This window comes from Suncus etruscus, chromosome 6 (genome assembly GCF_024139225.1).
Source record: "Suncus etruscus isolate mSunEtr1 chromosome 6, mSunEtr1.pri.cur, whole genome shotgun sequence".
Classification (NCBI taxonomy): Eukaryota; Metazoa; Chordata; class Mammalia; order Eulipotyphla; family Soricidae; genus Suncus; species Suncus etruscus.
The window spans coordinates 50,249,869-50,267,501 of record NC_064853.1 but is presented as its reverse complement, the minus strand read 5'-3'; the positions used below and the strand labels follow the sequence as shown (position 1 = coordinate 50,267,501).

Sequence of the window (17,633 nt, the reverse complement as noted above, 5' to 3'; positions counted from 1 at the left end):
GGCCGGATGCCGGGAGAAAGGCGGGACGAGAGGCGAGGGGGCGGGTCTGGAGGCGGGGCCTTCGCGGGCGTGTTTCCGGCTCCGCTGCGGAAAGTGGCCCGGAGGAGCCGTTGGGCCGGACGCTCTTGCTGGAGTGGAGGCGGCGCGGGGCGGACGGGCGGACGACACGAGGCCGGAGCGGGGGCATCTTGGGCCGTAGCGGGGAGCCGGCGCGATGGGCGGAGAGCAGGAGGAGGAGCGGTTCGACGGCATGCTGCTGGCCATGGCGCAGCAGCATGAGGGTGGCGTGCAGGAGGTAACAGGCCCCGCGCGGCCTCGGCCCGGCCTAGTCCGGCGGCTCCCACCGGGTTCCCCCGACGGACGACCCTGCTTCCTCCGCCCTCGCAGTGCCGGGAGCCAAGCCAGGGCCTCCTTGGGGGTTTCTGGGACCGACACCCCACGTCCCCACCGGGCCCTCGGCTGCTTCCTGCCTGCGCTCTCTGCAACCTCGCGCCTGCAAACTTCCTACTAGCAGTTTCGAACCCTCCACGCCGGTTCTTAGAATCCCGCCCGCAGGCCCTGCCTGACCCACCCCCGGAAGCTGCCTAGGAATCGCAGGCTCCCCTCCCCCAACCCGCGTGCTGCACCCCTTCTTTAGAAGGCCACCTCCAAAGAGATCTCTCTGAACGAGATAGTGGTTTGCACCCACGACCGCTTGGAACTCGACTGCATTCATCAGGATCGGGGAGGCTGACGTGGGGAGGGGTGATGCTCGCACGCGGATCTTTTCAGGGCTCGAGAAGGAGAATAGTGGGGTCTTAGGGCTCAATTTGTTTTCACCACCTGTCAGCTTTCCAATCTTAGGTTTCTTTGTTTCTCCATCTTCGGTTTTCTTTCTCTCTGAGACTGTACCTACCAAGTTTCTATTTACTGAGTCTTGTTAGGAGAGAAGCATCTTGTAGGAATCCTCAGTCATCATGCATGTGCATCCGGCAAATATTGGTTGAAGGGTTGACGTGTGTCCGACATTTATGGGACTCGAGATATATGAGAACGTAAACCTTCCTTGGGTTGATGGAGTTAAAAAACCTTTTTTTAAAAGTATAAATCAGGGCTGGAGCAATAGTACAGGGACGCACATGTCTTTCAAGCATCCCACGTGGATTCAATCCCTTTACCCATTATGGGTCCCCATGCACTTCCAGTAATAATTCCTGTACATGGAGCCAGGAGTAATCCTGGAGCATTGCTGGGTGTAATCCAAAACAAAACAAATTTAGGGGCTGGAGAGATAGTACAGAAAGTAGGATGTATACCTTGAACACTGTGGACCCAGATTTGATTCCTAGCACAACGTATGGTTCCCTGAACTCTTATCAGGAGTAGTTCCTGAACACCGCTGGATATGTCTGTCCCCCTCAAAAGTTTAATACAGGGCTAAAGTGCTTGCCTTGCATACTGCTGAATCTGCTCAGATCCCTGGTATCACATATGGACCCCCCAGCATCTCTGAGAATGATCACTGATTGCACCGCTGGATGTGGCCCAAACCCCTGCATATAAAAAGAAGAGAGTTGAGGCTATAGTATAGCAGATAAGTCTGTGCCTTACATGCAGCTGACCCAGGTTCAATCTTCAACATCCTGTGTGGTCGGTCCCCTGAGCACCACCAGGAATGATTCTTGAGTACAGAGCCAGGAGTAACCCCTGAGCTTTGCTGGGTGTGCTCTTCCCCAGAGAAAAATGAAAAGCTCCTCTTTTTTTCTGTTTTTCGTTTTGGTTTTTGGGTCACACCCAGCAGCGCTCAGGAGTTACTCCTGACTCTGTTCAGAAATCGCTCCTGGCAGGTTCGGGGGACCTTCTGGGATGCCGGGGTTCGAACCAATCATCCTTCTGCATGCAAGGCAAACACCTTACCTCCATGCTATCTCTCAAGCCCCCCCCCCTCCTTTTTTTTTTTTTTTTTTGGTTTTTGGGCCACACCCGGTGATGCTCAGGGGTTACTCTTGGCTATGCGCTCAGAAGTTGCTCCTGGTGGCTTGGGGGACCATATGGAATGCCGGGGGGGGGGGGGGGGGGATCGAACCGCGGTCCTAGGCTAATGCTGGCAAGGCATTACCTCTAGCGCCACCACGCCAGCCTTTTTTTTTTTTTAAACACATTTATTTGTTTGTTAGTTTATTTTTTATTATTTTTGGGCCACACCCAGCGGCGTTCAGAGGTTAGGCCTGGCTCTGTGCGTAGAAATCACTCTTGGCAGGCGTGGGGACCATACGGGATGCCGGCAATCTAACCCGGTCTGTCTCAGGTCACCAGGTACAAGACAAATACCCTACTGCTGTGCTATCACTCCGGCCTCCGAAAAGGTTTATTTCTTTTTTTTTTGGCTTGTTTTTGGGTCACACCCGGCAGCGCTCAGGGGTTACTCCTGGCTCTATGCTCAGAAAATGCCCCTGGCAGGCTTGGGGGACCATATAGGATGCTGGGATTCAAACCACCGTCCTTCTGCGTCTAAGGCAAATGCCTTATCGCTGTGCTATCTCTCTGGCCCCAAAAAGGTTTATTTCTATGTGGCGACCAGACAACATACAGTGTATGTATGATTGCGAAGGACAAACAGTGTAGATTTGATAGCTGGTTTTTGGAGCAGAAAATTAGAAAAACATACTGTTAAGGTCAGTTCATTGTTCTCTAAGAGACTGAGGTAGAGCAAGGATAGGAATTTGTCCAGGATCATCTGACAGGCTCTTCTATCTCTAGTTGAGTGTGGACTCTTAGGCCATTGTACTTCGACCTGTCCCATTCTTGACCTGTCTTACTGGGCACCAGTTTTCTTGTACTTTCTATTCACATTAACTCAGGTTCTGAGGGTGACTCTGGACTCCTAAACCCATTAGAGATGGGGGAGATTCACTGGTTTGCAATTGTGAAAGTTTCTTTCCTAAGTAATTGGTATAAAAGTGGTTTTGAGGTGCCAGAGAGATAGTATAGCGGGTAAGGTGCTTTGCTTGCCTTGCCATTCCCAATTAATCCTCCGCACTGCCTATGGTTCTCTAACAATCTGAGCATAGTCAGAAAGTCCTGAACACAGGTGGTATGACTTCCAGTTCTCTCTCTCTTTTTTTTTTTTTTTTTTGGATTTTGGGCCACATCCAGCGTTGCTCAGGGGTTACTCCTGGCTGTCTGCTCAGAAATAGCTCCTGGCAGGCACGGGGGACCATATGGGACACCGGGATTCGAACCAACCACCTTTGGTCCTGGATCGGCTGCTTGCAAGGCAAACGCCGCTGTGCTATCTCTCCAGGCCCATACCTCCAGTTCTCTTTACCAAAAAAATTGGGGCTTGTTGGACCTGGAAAATAAGACTGGCTTAAAGCACTTGTAGGGGCTCGTGAATTTCGTGAGTTCTATCATTGGTTAAGTGTTAGGGATCTTAGGTGAGAAAATCCAGAAGATGACTCTGTAGGAAGTCCCAGGGCAAGCAAAAGGCCATGAGCTTTATGATTGCCACCCTTGGATCTTCGTGGTCCCTAGTGAGAAAAAAAGGCTGAATTTAGTTACAAGTTAATTTTCAACTGAGTTCGAAAAGTAGTAGGTGTTGAAATTATTGAGATGAATTTTAGCATCTGATTTAGAACCACTTTAAATTAAGACCTACAAGTCTTCTATTACTATCAGAGATTTCATTGAGCAAGAATTCTACTGAATCTGATTAGTTCTAGGCACTAGAAAAGCAGACATGGTCCATACATCCTGTTTCTGGCCACTGTTAAGGGTTTTACCTTCTTTTGTCCACTTTTACCTCACAAGGTTCCTAACACCTTGTGAGGTCCTGCTAGGCCTGTAATTCAGTGATGGAAATCTGGTCTTATATGTATGTGTGCTGTCCTGTTTGCTATTGGCACCAGGTATTAAAAATCCTGCAATCCTATTTCACAATGAAGAAAATTCCTCAGGACCACAGAACTATTATATCAGTGATAAGAATTCCCACTTTTGGGGCCAGAGAGATAGCATGGAGGTAAGGCGTTTGCCTTTTATGCAGAAGGATGGTGGTTTGAATCCCAGCATCCCATATGATCCCATGTGCCTGCCAGGGTCGATTTCTGAGCGTAGAGCCAGGAGTAACCCCTGAGCACTGCTGGGTGTGACCCAAAAACCATAAAAAAAAAAAAAAAAAAAGAATTCCTACTTTTCACTATTTGATGAAACTGGTGCCCCAGCTTGAGTAAATTGGCTTGTTTCTTTGAAGGGACTTTGTCTGCTCCTCCTATTCTGGCTCAGTCCTAGTAGCTCGACCAGTGACACTTTAGATGGGGTTTTCAGTCTCAAGAGTAAAGTGGAACCCATGCATGTCCCTGGTTCAAAGGAGAACTCCGCCTTTTTGGTACTCTGGGGGATGGAAAGGGGCTTCCTGATGAAGAGATGGAGTCAGCCTGTTGGGACAAATGTTTTCTCTTTTGGGAGGCTTGGGTGCCTGCCTAAAGGAAACTTCCTCAATACCACTTCCATATTTTCTTCTTTCAGCTTGTGAATACTTTCTTCAGTTTCCTGCGACGTAAAACAGACTTTTTTATTGGAGGAGAAGAGGGGATGGCAGAGAAGGTAAGTGTTAGGCCTGTCCCTTGGGTAGCAATGTTTCTTCTGCAGAAAGACACTTCTGTTTCCTTAGTGACTGCAGTTAGGGGCCAGGCATGAAGCTGACTGCTGGAAGCTCCTGTTTGTTTGTTTGTTTGTTTACCCAACACTGCACAAGAGTAACTTCCGGCTCTGCATTCAGGAATCAATCCTGGCAGACTTGGGACCATATAGGATTCGGGGATCGAACCCAGCTTAGTGACATGCAAGGAAAATGCCCTACCCACTGTGTTGTTACTGTGGTCCCAGAAGCCCTGTTTTTTGTGTGCTTGAATCCCCATTTCCCATGATCATTTAGCATGAGGAGGAGGTGATATTCTCCTCATTTCACAAATGAGGACATTTGCTCATTAGTATTTAGCACTTGGTTCAAAATCTTAAATTTTGTTTATTTGGGGGAGGGGCTTATACCTGGCATGGTGCCAGACTTACTCCTGGCTCTACACTTATGAATCACTTCTGGTAGGGCTCATGGGACCAAATGAGGTATTGGGAATTGAATCTGGGTCAGCTGCTCATAGGCAAGTATCATCTCTGTTGTATCTCTAGCCCCCTCAAAATTTTGGGGGCTGTTTATGGGCTACACCTAGCAGTGCCCAGGGTTTATTCCTTGTGGGGTTTAAGGGACCATATGTGATGCTGGGGATTGAACCTTGGTTGACCACGTGTGTCCTATCTGCTATTCTATTGCTCTGAAATCTTAAACATTTTTAAAATAATGCAAAATGTTTTAAAATTATTTATTGGTGGTTGATCCTCAGGGGCTATTCCTGGGGTTTGCTTTTGGTGTGGCCGGAGGACCATGCAGTGTTAGGGACTGACACCAGGTCTTTTGCCTTACAAAAATACACTTCAGCCTGTTTCTCTGGGGGTGATTGGTGGTTGGAAGGTTGCACTGGTGAAGGGAGATTTACTTTTTTATGCTTGATACTTAACTGCAAGCATGTTTGTAACCGTGGTACTTAAAGATATTAGTAAACAACACATTTTTTTAAATTATTGTGGGGGGAGGCAGAGATAGTACAGCAAGTAGGGTGCTTGCCTTTCATGTGACCAGCATGGGTTTGATCCTTAGTATACCATATGGTCCTCTGGGCACTGCCAGGAACAGTTCCTTAATGCAGAGCCAGGATTAACCCCTGAGCATTGCTGGGTGTGGGCCCAAAACAAAAAAATAAGTGGCCAGAGTAATATCCCAGTGGGTAGGGCACTTGTCTTGCATGCAGCCAACATAGGTTTGATCCCTGGCACCTATATGGACCCCTAAGCTTGCCACGAGTGAGCCCTGAGCACTGCCAGGTATGGCCCCCCAAAAACCCCAAATGAAAACGGAGTGGGTGGCAATGGAGAGATTATATTGCAGGTAGGGATTTTGTTTTGGACACAACTGATCAGGGTTCAATCCCTAGTACTTTATATGGCCCCTCTGAGCTAGGAATAAGTCCCGAGTATCACTAGACACTCAAAACCAAAATAAAAAATCTATTTAAAAAAATTTTTTTTTGCGGGGGTTCACTTCTGGTGATGCTAGGGGAACCATTTACCATGGATTGAATTTAGGACTTTTTTTTTTGTTTTGTTTTGTTTCTGGGTCATACCCGGTGTGATGCTCAGGGGTTACTCCTGGCTATACACTTAGAAATCGCTCCTGGCTTGGGGAACCATATGGGATGCCGGGGATCAAACTGAGGTCCATCTTAGGCTAGCGCGGGCAAGGCAGATGCCTTATCACTTGTGCCACCACTCCCTTGTGCCACCACTCTGGCCCTGAATTTAGGGCTTTTGAGGAAAGAAGGAAAGGAGGGAGGGAGAGGAGAAGGGGGGAGGTAAGAACGGAGTGTGGGGGAGAGAGAGAACTTGGAAGGAGAGGAGGGAGGGAGAGGAAAAGGGGGGAGGTAAGAAGAGTTGGCAGGGGCCGGCAAGGTGGCGCTAGAGGTAAGGTGTCTGCCTTGCAAGCCCTAGCCAAAGAAGGACCACGGTTCGATCCCCCAGCGTCCCATATGGTCCCCCCAAGCCAGGGGCAATTTCTGAGCGCTTAGCCAGGAGTAACTCCTGAGCATCAAACAGGTGTGGCCCGAAAAACCAAAAAAAAAAAAAAAAATGGAGTTGGGGGGAGAGAGAGAACTTGGAAGGAAAGGAGGGAGGGAGAGGAGAAGAGGGAGGGAAGGAAGAATGGAGTAGGGGGAGAGAGAGAGAACTAGGGGTTTTGGAAGGGAGAGGAAGGGGAGAGAAGAGGAGAGAAAGAGAACCCATTTGGTGATGCACTCAGGACTAAGGGACTATATGGGATGTTGGGGTTTGGCCCTGGTTCAGCTGCATGCAAGGCAAATGCCCTATCTGGCCTCTGAGACTCCTTAACCTTATAATTAGATACTTTAAAAGATTGACAAATCGGGCCTGGAGAGATAGCACAGCAGCGATTGCCTTGCAAGCAGCCGATCCAGGTCCAAAAGTGGTTGGTTCGAATCCCAGTGTCCCATATGGTCCCCTGTGCCTGCCAGGAGCTATTTCTGAGCAGACAGCCAGGAGTAACCCCTGAGCAATGCTGGGTGTGGCCCAAAACCAAAACAAAACAAAAAAACAAAACAAAAAAAAAGATTGACAAATCACTGAATACACTGTGATTTGTATAATCTTGATGTTTTCACTTAAAAATATGGTAATGAAGAGACATTCTATATGCCACTTTCTATGAAGATGAGCTTCTAATAGGTAGCTATCTGTAATGAGGTCTCTGTCATGAGCACGGATTGTCCCAGGAGTAAGAAGCTTAGATTCTTTTTTTTGTTTGTTTGTTTTTTTGTTTTTGTTTTTGGATCACATCTGGCAGCGCTCAGGGGTTACTCCTGGCAGGCTCGAGGGACCATATGGGATGCTGGGATCCAGCCCCAGGCTTAGATTCTTGATGTATAACTGGCCTGGTAGACATCCTTCTTTTCATCTTCACAACTGACAAGGGGAAACAAGTGGGGACTACCTGCTCTGTAGAATCTCCTTTGACTCATATATATATATATATATATATTTTTTTTTTTTTTTTTTGGTTTTTGGGCCACTCCCGTTTGATGCTCAGGGGTTACTCCAGGCTAAGCGCTCAGAAATCGCTCCTGGCTTGGGGGGACCATATGGGACACCGGGTATGCTAGCGCTTGCAAGGTAGACACCTTACCTCTAGCGCCATCTTCCTATTTTTTATGTTTTAGCACTAGCACTTCCTGATTTGGGAGGACCACACCACTACTGTAAATCAGTCATTTTTATGTTCAGTGAATGTTTAGATGCTAGGATCACAGGGTGAATATAGACATAGTCTTTGTCTTGGATCTCATGGTCTACCCCTGTGTGCCACTCCTTCCTTCATTTTTATTCTTTGATTTTGGGCCACACCTGGTGGTACTTAGGGGTTATTTTTGTTTCTGCACTCAGGATTAATTCCTCATGGGGCTCAGGGATCATATGGGATGCTGGAAATTGAATCTGGGTTTGCCACATGCAACACAAATGCCCTACCCACTGGACAATTGTTCTGCCTCCCCCCTGGGGGGGGCAAATAATTGATTGGGCAGAAATTTTGAAAGGAAAAAATGGGGCTAACATAGTTTGGGGGCTCAAGGAAATCTTCATGAGGAAAGGGTGTTTGGGGTAGTTTGCCTCCACTGATGAAAGATGTCTTGGAGGATTCATTCTGACTTCGTTTACCTCCCCTAGAGGGGAGTAATAATTATTGCACAAGACTTTCATGAATCTGGAAAGAGATAATAGATAAATAGTCCCTTTCCTGAGCCTCTTTTTTTTTTTTGGTTTTTGGGCCACACCCTGTGACGCTCAGGGGTTACTCCTGGCTATGCGCTCAGAAGTTGCTCCTGGCTTCTTGGGGGACCATATGGGACGCCGGGGGATTGAACCGCGGTCCGTCCTAGGCTAGCGCAGGCAAGGCAGGCACCTTACCTCCAGCGCGACCGCCCGGCCCCAATCTTTCCTGAGCCTCTTGAGGCCACATGTATTTTGGGATTTAGGATTCACTGGCTTTTCAGTGACAATACTCAGCTCAGAGGGTGGGACTAGCATCCTGTGATCAAATGTTGAGATATACTTAGAGGACGGGACCAGAATGATACTACTTTAGCAGGTGGGGTGCTTGCCCTGATTTGATCACCAGCATCCAAAAAGTCTCTAATACACCTCCAGGAGTAATTTCTGAATGGAGAGCCAAGAGTAATCCCTGAGCACCTACGAGTGTGGCCCAAAATTTAATAATAATAAAAATTTCTCAGAGAGGGTAGCACAGTGGTAGGCCTTTGTTTTGCACATGGTCAATCCTAGACAGACCCCACTGGTTCGATTCCTGGCATCCCATATGGTCCCCCAAGCCTGCCAGAAAGCGATTTCTTAGTCAAGAGCCAGGAGTAACCTAAGCACCTCCAGGTGTGACCCATAAACAAACAAACAAAGTGCGCTAGGTGTGACCCATAAACAACAACAAAAAAAGTGCTCTATTGATGATATGCAAAGCAGGTGCTAAGAAATGTGCACGGATGAAGGATGTGATAATAGTATAACCCCTGAGAGCAACCGGGTGTGACCCAATGCCCCTCCCCCCCAAATAATACTCAGAGAAAATTCCTGTGTTTCTTTTTATTGTTATTTTTTCCCCAGTACTTTGTTATTGTTGCTTTTTGGTTTTTGGACCACACCTGGTGGCGCTTAAGGGTTACTCGTGGCTCTCTGCTCAGTAATCGCTCTTGGCAGGCACGGGGGCCATGTGGGATGCCAGGATTAGAACCAATGCCAGTCCTGGGTTGGCCGCTTGCAAGGCAAATGCCCTACTGCTGTGCTATCTCTCTAGCCCCTTCAGTACTTCTTTTTTTTTTTTTTAACTGAGAATGCAAAAACACTTAGATTTTTGTGTTATTGTTTTGTGTGGCGCCACACCACCTGGTGCTCAGAGTTACTCCTGGCTTTGCGCTCTGGAGTCATTCCTGATGGTGCTTGGAGGACCATATAGGATGCTGGTAATCGAACCTGGTTCGGTTACGTGCAAGGCAAACACCCTACCTTCTGGCCCCAAGTGTTTTAAAATTTATATGTTGCTGGGGGTTGAATCCATGCTTTTATATTTGTGAAACATGTACCTTATAGCTGGCTATATCTCTGGACCCCCTCTCTTTTTGTTTTGTTTTGTGATACTGCTATTCCTGGTTGTGTTTGGGAACCTATGGGATGCCAGGGATCAAATCCATGTTGGCTGCGTGTATGGTAAATGTCCTACCTGACTCCAACTCCAATGCTCCTGCTACTCTGGACCCCTTTTCTAAAAGGGGTCAAAATCTGGCAGTGCTTAGGGTCTGAGAAATATTTCAGGTTTTTATTGTTGTTGTGTTTTTAGGTATTTTTGTGGGGAGGATTTGGTGGTGGTCATAGGGGAAACCATACTATAAATGCTTAATTTATACCTCACTTATTGCTTGGGATCACTCACAACAGGGGTTGTATCCAGGTATCCTATATGCAAAATAATACACTAGAGCATTTTGAGTGATCTCCCCAGCCCAGCTTAAATTTAGAGGGAGAGTGTGGTTGGGCCACTCCAGTGCTTAGAGCTTTCTAAGCATGGGTGCTGGTATCAGGGAATCAAACTTAGGTCCTCCATAGTTTTGGTGGTTTAGTGGTTTTCCTTTCAGAAGAAAAGAAAGAAAATCAAATGAAAAACAAATTTGGTGGAAATGGGTAATACAGAGGGCATATCAAATGTAAAGCAACTTTAATACATACAGACTCATCAGAAAAGATGAAGTGGCCAATGGCTTTTATGGGGGGGGGCACAATGATGGTGCTCAGGACTTCCTCCTGGTGGTACTTGGGAACCATTTGGTGTACCAGGGATCAAACCTGGGTCAGCCACGTGCAAGGCAAGTGCCCTACCTACTGTGCTATCTCTCCAACCCCCATACTAAGTCTCTTTGCCACGTGATACCTCAAAGTCAGCTACACAGCCACCAGGGTCTCTGCCTTGGAAGAGTTGGTGGGAGGAGATGGGAGGATGACTGGGGGCAGCTGTGATTGGCCTTGTCTCTGCCCTAACCTGCCCTCTAGGAACTTGAACAAGGACAGAGCAGGCTGAAGAGCTGCAACCTTCATCAGCTAGGAACGGGAGGGCCTTTCCCACCTCTCCCCTTCACACTGATTGGTGCATGGTTTGGGTTCAAGGTCTGAGGGCAGGATTTTGGAGCAAAGCCCTCTTGTGAACAGTCTCTGCTGGCACAGCTTTCTCGTGACAGACTGTGCTGACAGCAGACTGGTCTCCAGGTGGCTCTTGCATGCACACCACCTTATGTGAACCCTTTTGGTTTGGGGGTACACTTGGGGTGTCTTTTAAACTGTAGAGTGTGGGCTAGGGCTACTGCAAAATGGCACGGAGTTGAGAGTGGTCATTAGCAAGAGGAGTTAGCAGTATATGAATGAGGGCATAGGGCAAGAACCTGTGTTATGGGTGACTCCGGTGACCCTGACCCCTATGTGTACCTCTCTTCCAGTGTTGGCTCAGATGTTTGAAAGATACTGACACTGATCAAATGGTGGGGCTGTGCAGGGCCGGGTTCTGCAGTGAGGTGTGTGCATGGCTGCCAACTACTAGGGGCAGAACTCAAGAGATGATTGAGCTGGTTCTGGAGGGCAAGTAGGATGGTTCTCAGAGACCTGGGAGTAGAGATAGGAGGAACATGCTGAACCAAGACTAGCCTGTACAAGACTAACCTTAGAAATTATAAACTAGGGGGCTGAAACTATAGTCCAGCAGGCTGGGTGATGCCTTGCATGCAATAGCCAACTCAGGTTTGATCCCCAGCACCCCTTATTGTACTGAGACTAGAGCTAGGAAGTAATCCATGAGAACTGTGTGACCCCCCAAAAAATCAAATAGAGATGAAAAAGGTCAGACCAGACAGTGAAGGAGGAAACCTGGAACTCTAGCTTAAGTGTCACTTCGAGTATATAAATAGTTGGAGAACTTGTTAATAAAGGCTGAGGCCCTGGGATGCTTTGGTGATTTTGATCTCTAGTGATGGTCTACATCACCATGTATGGTCCTATCTGCTCTGTTATCTGGAACCCCCAGTGTGTGACCAATGGTGCCTGGACTGATATGTATGAGTACCACAACTAGAGATGCTCAGGACCCCCATGAGCACTGCAGCTAGGTGTGTTCGGTGTGAGGAAAGGAAGGGAGAAAGAAAATACAGATAGTGGGGAATCCCTCCCTTTAGAATTGTGAATTGTAATAGGTCTTGATGGGTCTTGATTAGGGTAGAACTTTTTTTTCTTCCCAGCTTTTTTGGGCCATGTCTGGTGGTGCTAAGGGTTATCCCTAGGTCTGTGCTTGGGAAAATTTCAACTGAGATTGGCCACGTGGAAGACAAGTTTTACCTCTTCAACCTGAAATAAAGCTTTTTTTTTTTCTTTTATTCTTGCTTAGATCTTTTTTTGTGGGGGCCACACCCAGTGGCGTTTAAGGGTTACTTCTGACTCTGCACTCAGAAATCATTCCTGGCAGGCTTGGGGGACTGTATAGGATGCTGAGAATGGAACCCGGGTCCATCCTGGGTCAGCTGCGTGCAAGGCAAATGTCCTACCATTGGGCCGAAGAGATAGGATGGATGTAGGGCATTTGCCTTGCATGCAGAAGGATGTTGATTCGAATCCCAGTATCCCCTATGGTCCCCTGAGCCTGCCAGAAGCGATTTCTGAGTGTAGAGACAGGAGTAACCCCTGAGCGCACTGCTGGGTGTGACCCAAAAACCAAAAAAAAAAAAACAAAAAAACAAAAAAAAAACTCTACCACTGTGCTATCTCTCTGGCCCCTTGCTTAGATTTTTTTTTTGGTGGGGGGTGTCACACCTGGTGATGCTCAGGGGTTACTCCTGGGTTGGCACTCAGAAGTCACTCCTGGTTTGGGACACCAGGGATTGAACTGAGGTCCGTCCTGGATCAGCTGCGTACAAGGCAAATGCCCTACCGCTGCGCTATTGTTCCGGACCCCCTTGCTTAGATCTAAATCCTGTCTCTGCACTCAGGGATCACTCCTGGAAATGCGAGGGGGCCTTATGGGGTGCTGATAGTTGAACCTGGGTCAGCCACATGCAAGGCAAATATCCTACCTATAATATTATCATTCCTGCTCCAAGATGGAGTGCTTCTAACAAGTGCCAGGTAATGATGTAGCTGCTGGTAGGAGCCTGACTCCAACAGCTACTACAGGTCTCCAGCTACATTGGGCTGTGTCTCTGAACTGTCAGCAGCATATGACTTTGGCTTCCCCTCACCTGAAGACAGGGACTTTGCTTCAGCAATGCGACGTATGCTGGGAAACCAATCCTTTATGTGGTAGTGACAGAGCAAGGCCTGTGCCGAATCTCAGGACAATAGAAACAGGTTTCCAGTCAAAGCATTTGTGTTTCTGAGCTACATGACCAGATAGCACACATGTTCTGGTATACCGCGGGTACCAGGAAGGCTGGCTAGCAGGATGTGTTTGGAATGCCTGGGAAGATGGGGGAAGAAAGGATTTGAAATGAACCTTCCATCCAGAGATTGGGCCCCCCCACATCTTCCCCTTATTTTTCCCCAGGATGCCAAGGGGAGACATGCTGTCACAGGCTCTGCCAAGTAGCTGCATGGTCTTAGGAAGGCCTGAAAGAGGTGGCCCAAGAGCTTGGGGATGACCCTTGAGGGACTGAAGCTCTTCTAACCGCTCATTTTCTTTTCTTTTCTTTTTTTAAATTAATTAATTTATTTTTAACACATCACAAGTCTATTTATTTTTTTTTTGTTTTTTTTTTTTTTGTTTTGTTTTTTTTTTTAGACCACACCTGGCAGTGCTCCGGGGTTACTTCCTTGGTTTGCACTCAGAAATCGCTCCTGGCAGGCTCAGGGGACTATATGGGATGCTGGGAATCTAACCTGGGTCCGTCCCGAGTTGGCTGCATGCAAGGCAAATGCTCTACCACTGTGCTATCTCTCTGGTCCCTAAGTGCTCATTTTCTAGTGAAGGACTTTTGGGGTAGACATTATTCTGTACCGTCTCTCTGGGTATCTTCTCACAAGTGAGGAAACTGAAGCTCTTACAAAGTTAAACAAGTAGCCAGAAATGGCTACTGTCTGACAAAGCCCAGAAAGGAACTCACTTATCTTCCTCAGGATCAGTGCTGCAAGATAAGGGACCACTTTTCTTTTCTTTTCTTTTTTTTGTGTGTGGGGGGGCACACCCGGCGTTGCTCAGGGGTTACTCCTGGCTGTCTGCTCAGCAATAGCTCCTGGCAGGCACGGGGGACCATATGGGACACCGGGATTCGAACCAACCACCTTTGGTCCTGGATTGGCTGCTTACAAGGCAAACTCCGCTGTGCTATCTCTCTGGGCCCAAGGGACCACTTTTCTAAGTAGTCATTCATTGTACTTTACAGATAGATATTCCGATACAAGTCCATCTGATAGGTGTATGTTGTTCCCATTTTATAAGATGGGAAACATACTTTGCCTTACCCAGGCACCCAGCAGATGGAATGGAAATAAAGTTCTGTTTGTCCCTGTTCCCTGCCCTAGTGCTACCTCACCTTCCCTTCCTTCCCTAGTTGATCACACAGACCTTCAATCACCATAACCAGCTTGCACAGAAAGCCCGAAGGGAGAAAAGAGCCCGACAAGAGACTGAGCGTCAGGAGAAGGCAGAACGGGCAGCCAGGTTGGCCAAGGAAGCCAAGTCAGAGAACTCTGGGCCCCAAATCAAGGAACTAACTGATGAGGAGGCCGAGAGGCTGCAGCTAGAGATTGAGCAGGTAAGGAGGGCTCTCCTCCCTCACTCCCCCAGTCTTATTGGGCTCTCGAACTTGGGAGTTCTCTTGTTACATGCTTTGTTCTTTGCCACAGAAAAAGGATGCAGAGAATTCCGAGGCCCCCCTCAAGAATGGCAATCTTGACTCAGCAGGGAAGCAGGTGAGATGGACTGCAGAAACCTTTGCAGGGACTGTAGCCTAACCTTTTCCGTAGAATGTGCTCTCCCTCAGCTTTGGGGGTGCTGCCCTATTGGGATTCCACCTATCAGGTAACTAAGTACCCATGACCAAGCAGGAGGCGGATGAGGAGGATGAAGACGAGGATGAGAAGGACAAAGGAAAACTGAAACCCAACCTTGGCAATGGGGCAGACCTTCCCAATTACCGCTGGACCCAGACCCTGTCAGAGCTTGATGTGAGTGTGGTGCCAGGCCTGGGTGAGGGAGTCAGCATGAGGCTCATGCTCGACCCTTCCTAACTGCCATGCCCTGTGCAGCTGGCAATACCCTTTCGCGTGAACTTCCGGCTGAAGGGAAAGGATGTGGTGGTGGACATCCAGCGGCGGCATCTCCGGGTAGGGATTAAGGGCCAGCCTGCAGTCATTGATGGGGAGCTGTACAACGAAGTGAAAGTAGAGGAGAGCTCGTGGCTTATTGAAGACGGCAAGGTGGTGACTGTGCATTTGGAGAAGGTACAAGAGGCCTGCCCCCTGAGGAGCAGGGGAGGGCACCGGGTCATTTCCTTGGGCACTGTGCTGTGTCTTGGTGGGTGTTTCTTATTTTATCTCCCAAATAAACTCAAAAGTAGACTCAAAGTTGTTGCATTTGTGTCAGGAAAAGTACGTATGGGAGATTTACCCAGGCTTTTGCCTACAGGAATGGTAGTACTCAGCACGGAGACTATTTGGTGCTAAGTTTCCCCCTTCCTTTGGGTTTGTGCATGCATTCACTTTGTTTTGTTTTTGGGTCATACCCAGTGGTGCTTGGGGCTTATTTCTGGCTCTGCACTCAAGGATCACTCGTGGTATACTGGTAGGGGACCAAATGGGGCACTGATGATTGACCCAAGTCGGCTTCCTGCAATGCAAGTGCCTTATCTGCTGTACTATTGCTCCAGCTCCATTTCTGGAGATACTCGGATGTAGATCTTCAGATACCTGCCCTGTGTGGTTTTGTTCTCAGTTCTGGAACAGCTATAAAACTCAAAACTCAGCAGCTTTTTTTTCTCTCCTAGACAGGCAGACATCAGTAAATAAAGGTGGTTTCTGGTGTGTCAAGGGTCTAGAAGTGGGGCCGGAGCAGTGGTACAAGCAGTAGGGCATTTGCCCTGCATGCGCTAACCTAGGATGGACCACAGTTCAATCCCTCAGTGTCCCATATGGTCCCCCAAGCCAGGAGTAACCACTGATCTCACCGGGTATGGTCCATAAAGGGAAAAGAAAAAAAAAAAAAGAAGTACATCCAGGACCAAAGTGATAGCATAGCTGGAAAGGGCATTTGCCTTGCATATGGCTGGCCCAGGTTCAATCCCCAGCTTTCCATATAGTCAAGCACTGCTAGGCACAATTCTTACGTGCAGAGCCAGAATAACCTCTGAGTGCTGCTGGGTGTGTCCCCTCAAAAATAAGTAAAATGAAAGGTGCATGCTAGATACAGAAGACCTTTCTGTGAGGAGCACACATACCTTGTTCCTGGTGTGATCTGCCTGCTGTTTGTGCATAGGGCTCAGACCCTGCTACAGACACTTCACTCTCCTCCCTGCATGATCAGCTTACTGAACTTCATTCTTTGTATGTCAGAAACACTGTTTACATATATATTTTTCTTCTTTTTTTTGGTTTGTGACCAGATTTGGCAGTACTTGTAGTTCTGGGAATAGAACCCTGGCCCTCCTGCTTGCAAACTATGCAACTTACCCCTTTGATCTGTCTCATTGGCCCTCAACCTAATTTCTGTGTCTCACTCGTTCAGCTGGTGTGTGTGGGGTCAGAGTCTTGCACATCTACACTCTAGTCCTAGTGCAGGTCTGTGGACCCTACGTACAAGAATTAGACCTGAGAGTTTGGACAGGGAAGAGTTGGTTTCTGGGGCCCAGGGTGAGCTGCCTTCTATCTCTGGTGAATCTGTGTCTTGTTCTCTCAGATCAACAAGATGGAGTGGTGGAGTCGTCTAGTGGCCAGTGACCCTGAGATCAATACCAAGAAGATCAACCCTGAGAATTCTAAGGTGGGCCTGGCTAGTTCGGGGAACTTCAGCTGGGAAATGAAGCATTTGGAGGGCCCCAGAACCTCACCCATTTCTGGCTCTGCCTGCCCTTAGCTGTCAGACCTGGACAGTGAAACCCGCAGCATGGTGGAGAAGATGATGTATGACCAGAGACAGAAGTCCATGGGGCTCCCCACCTCAGATGAGCAGAAGAAACAGGAGATCCTAAAGAAGTGAGCAACTTGAAATGAAGACTGGGGGATTTGCAGTTGGGTGATGGGAAGGCTGCATGTGGGGTGACTGAGCAAGACAGGTGCTGCCCTGCCCCTTGGGAAGGAGCCAGCCAGTTTATGGCTTTATAGACTCTGGTTGCCTATCTTAATCACCTTCAGGGTTATTGTGAGGGCAAGGCTGTCTGGGGGAGGGGAGGAAGGGAGAATAGGAGGTCATAGCTAACTCCAGGAAGAGTTTGGTGTGGCACCTCTTTTCCAGCCTCAGCTCTGGGCCTCCACCTAGCTGGCCTCTGCACGCTAAGTAGCTCCAGTTCTGAATAGATGCAATCTGTGGGGCTGAAGAAGGTAGAGGGGGATAGCTTGTCTGACCCTTTTCCCTACTTCTCCCCAGGTTCATGGATCAACATCCAGAGATGGATTTCTCCAAGGCCAAATTCAACTAACTCCTGTTTGCTCCTGAAACTCTTGGACTGAACCTCTAACCACCCACCTTCCCTTATCACCCTTGCTAGGAACTTGGTGGCCTCAGGGCTTGATACAGGCATGGAACTGGCCCAGGCACACCTGACTGGAGGCATTAGGGGAGAAGGGCTGGGGCCCTGGTGGTCTTTTCTTCCTCAGTTGGCCTACTGTTACACATTAAAGCTATTTACCCACTTCTCCCTGTGCCTTCTAGTCTCTCTGTGGGGGAACAGGTCACTTAGGACAACCATCACAAGTCGGGGGCCTGGTTTTTAGCCCAAATCTTGTGG

The 17,633-nt window shown here is 48.3% G+C and overlaps 1 protein-coding gene across 1 annotated transcript; it reads left to right on the top strand.

Moving 5' to 3' along the window:
* The first annotated feature begins 94 nt into the window (after positions 1–94).
* On the top strand, positions 95–17,541 carry NUDC (nuclear distribution C, dynein complex regulator). Its single transcript, XM_049774938.1, has 9 exons — positions 95–295; positions 4,507–4,584; positions 14,244–14,447; positions 14,539–14,604; positions 14,740–14,859; positions 14,941–15,135; positions 16,586–16,669; positions 16,763–16,881; positions 17,273–17,541. The coding sequence occupies exons 1-9, from the start codon at positions 215–217 to the stop codon at positions 17,322–17,324; spliced, it is 999 nt and encodes a 332-aa protein (XP_049630895.1). The 5' UTR covers positions 95–214; the 3' UTR covers positions 17,325–17,541.
* The last annotated feature ends 92 nt before the right edge of the window (positions 17,542–17,633 follow it).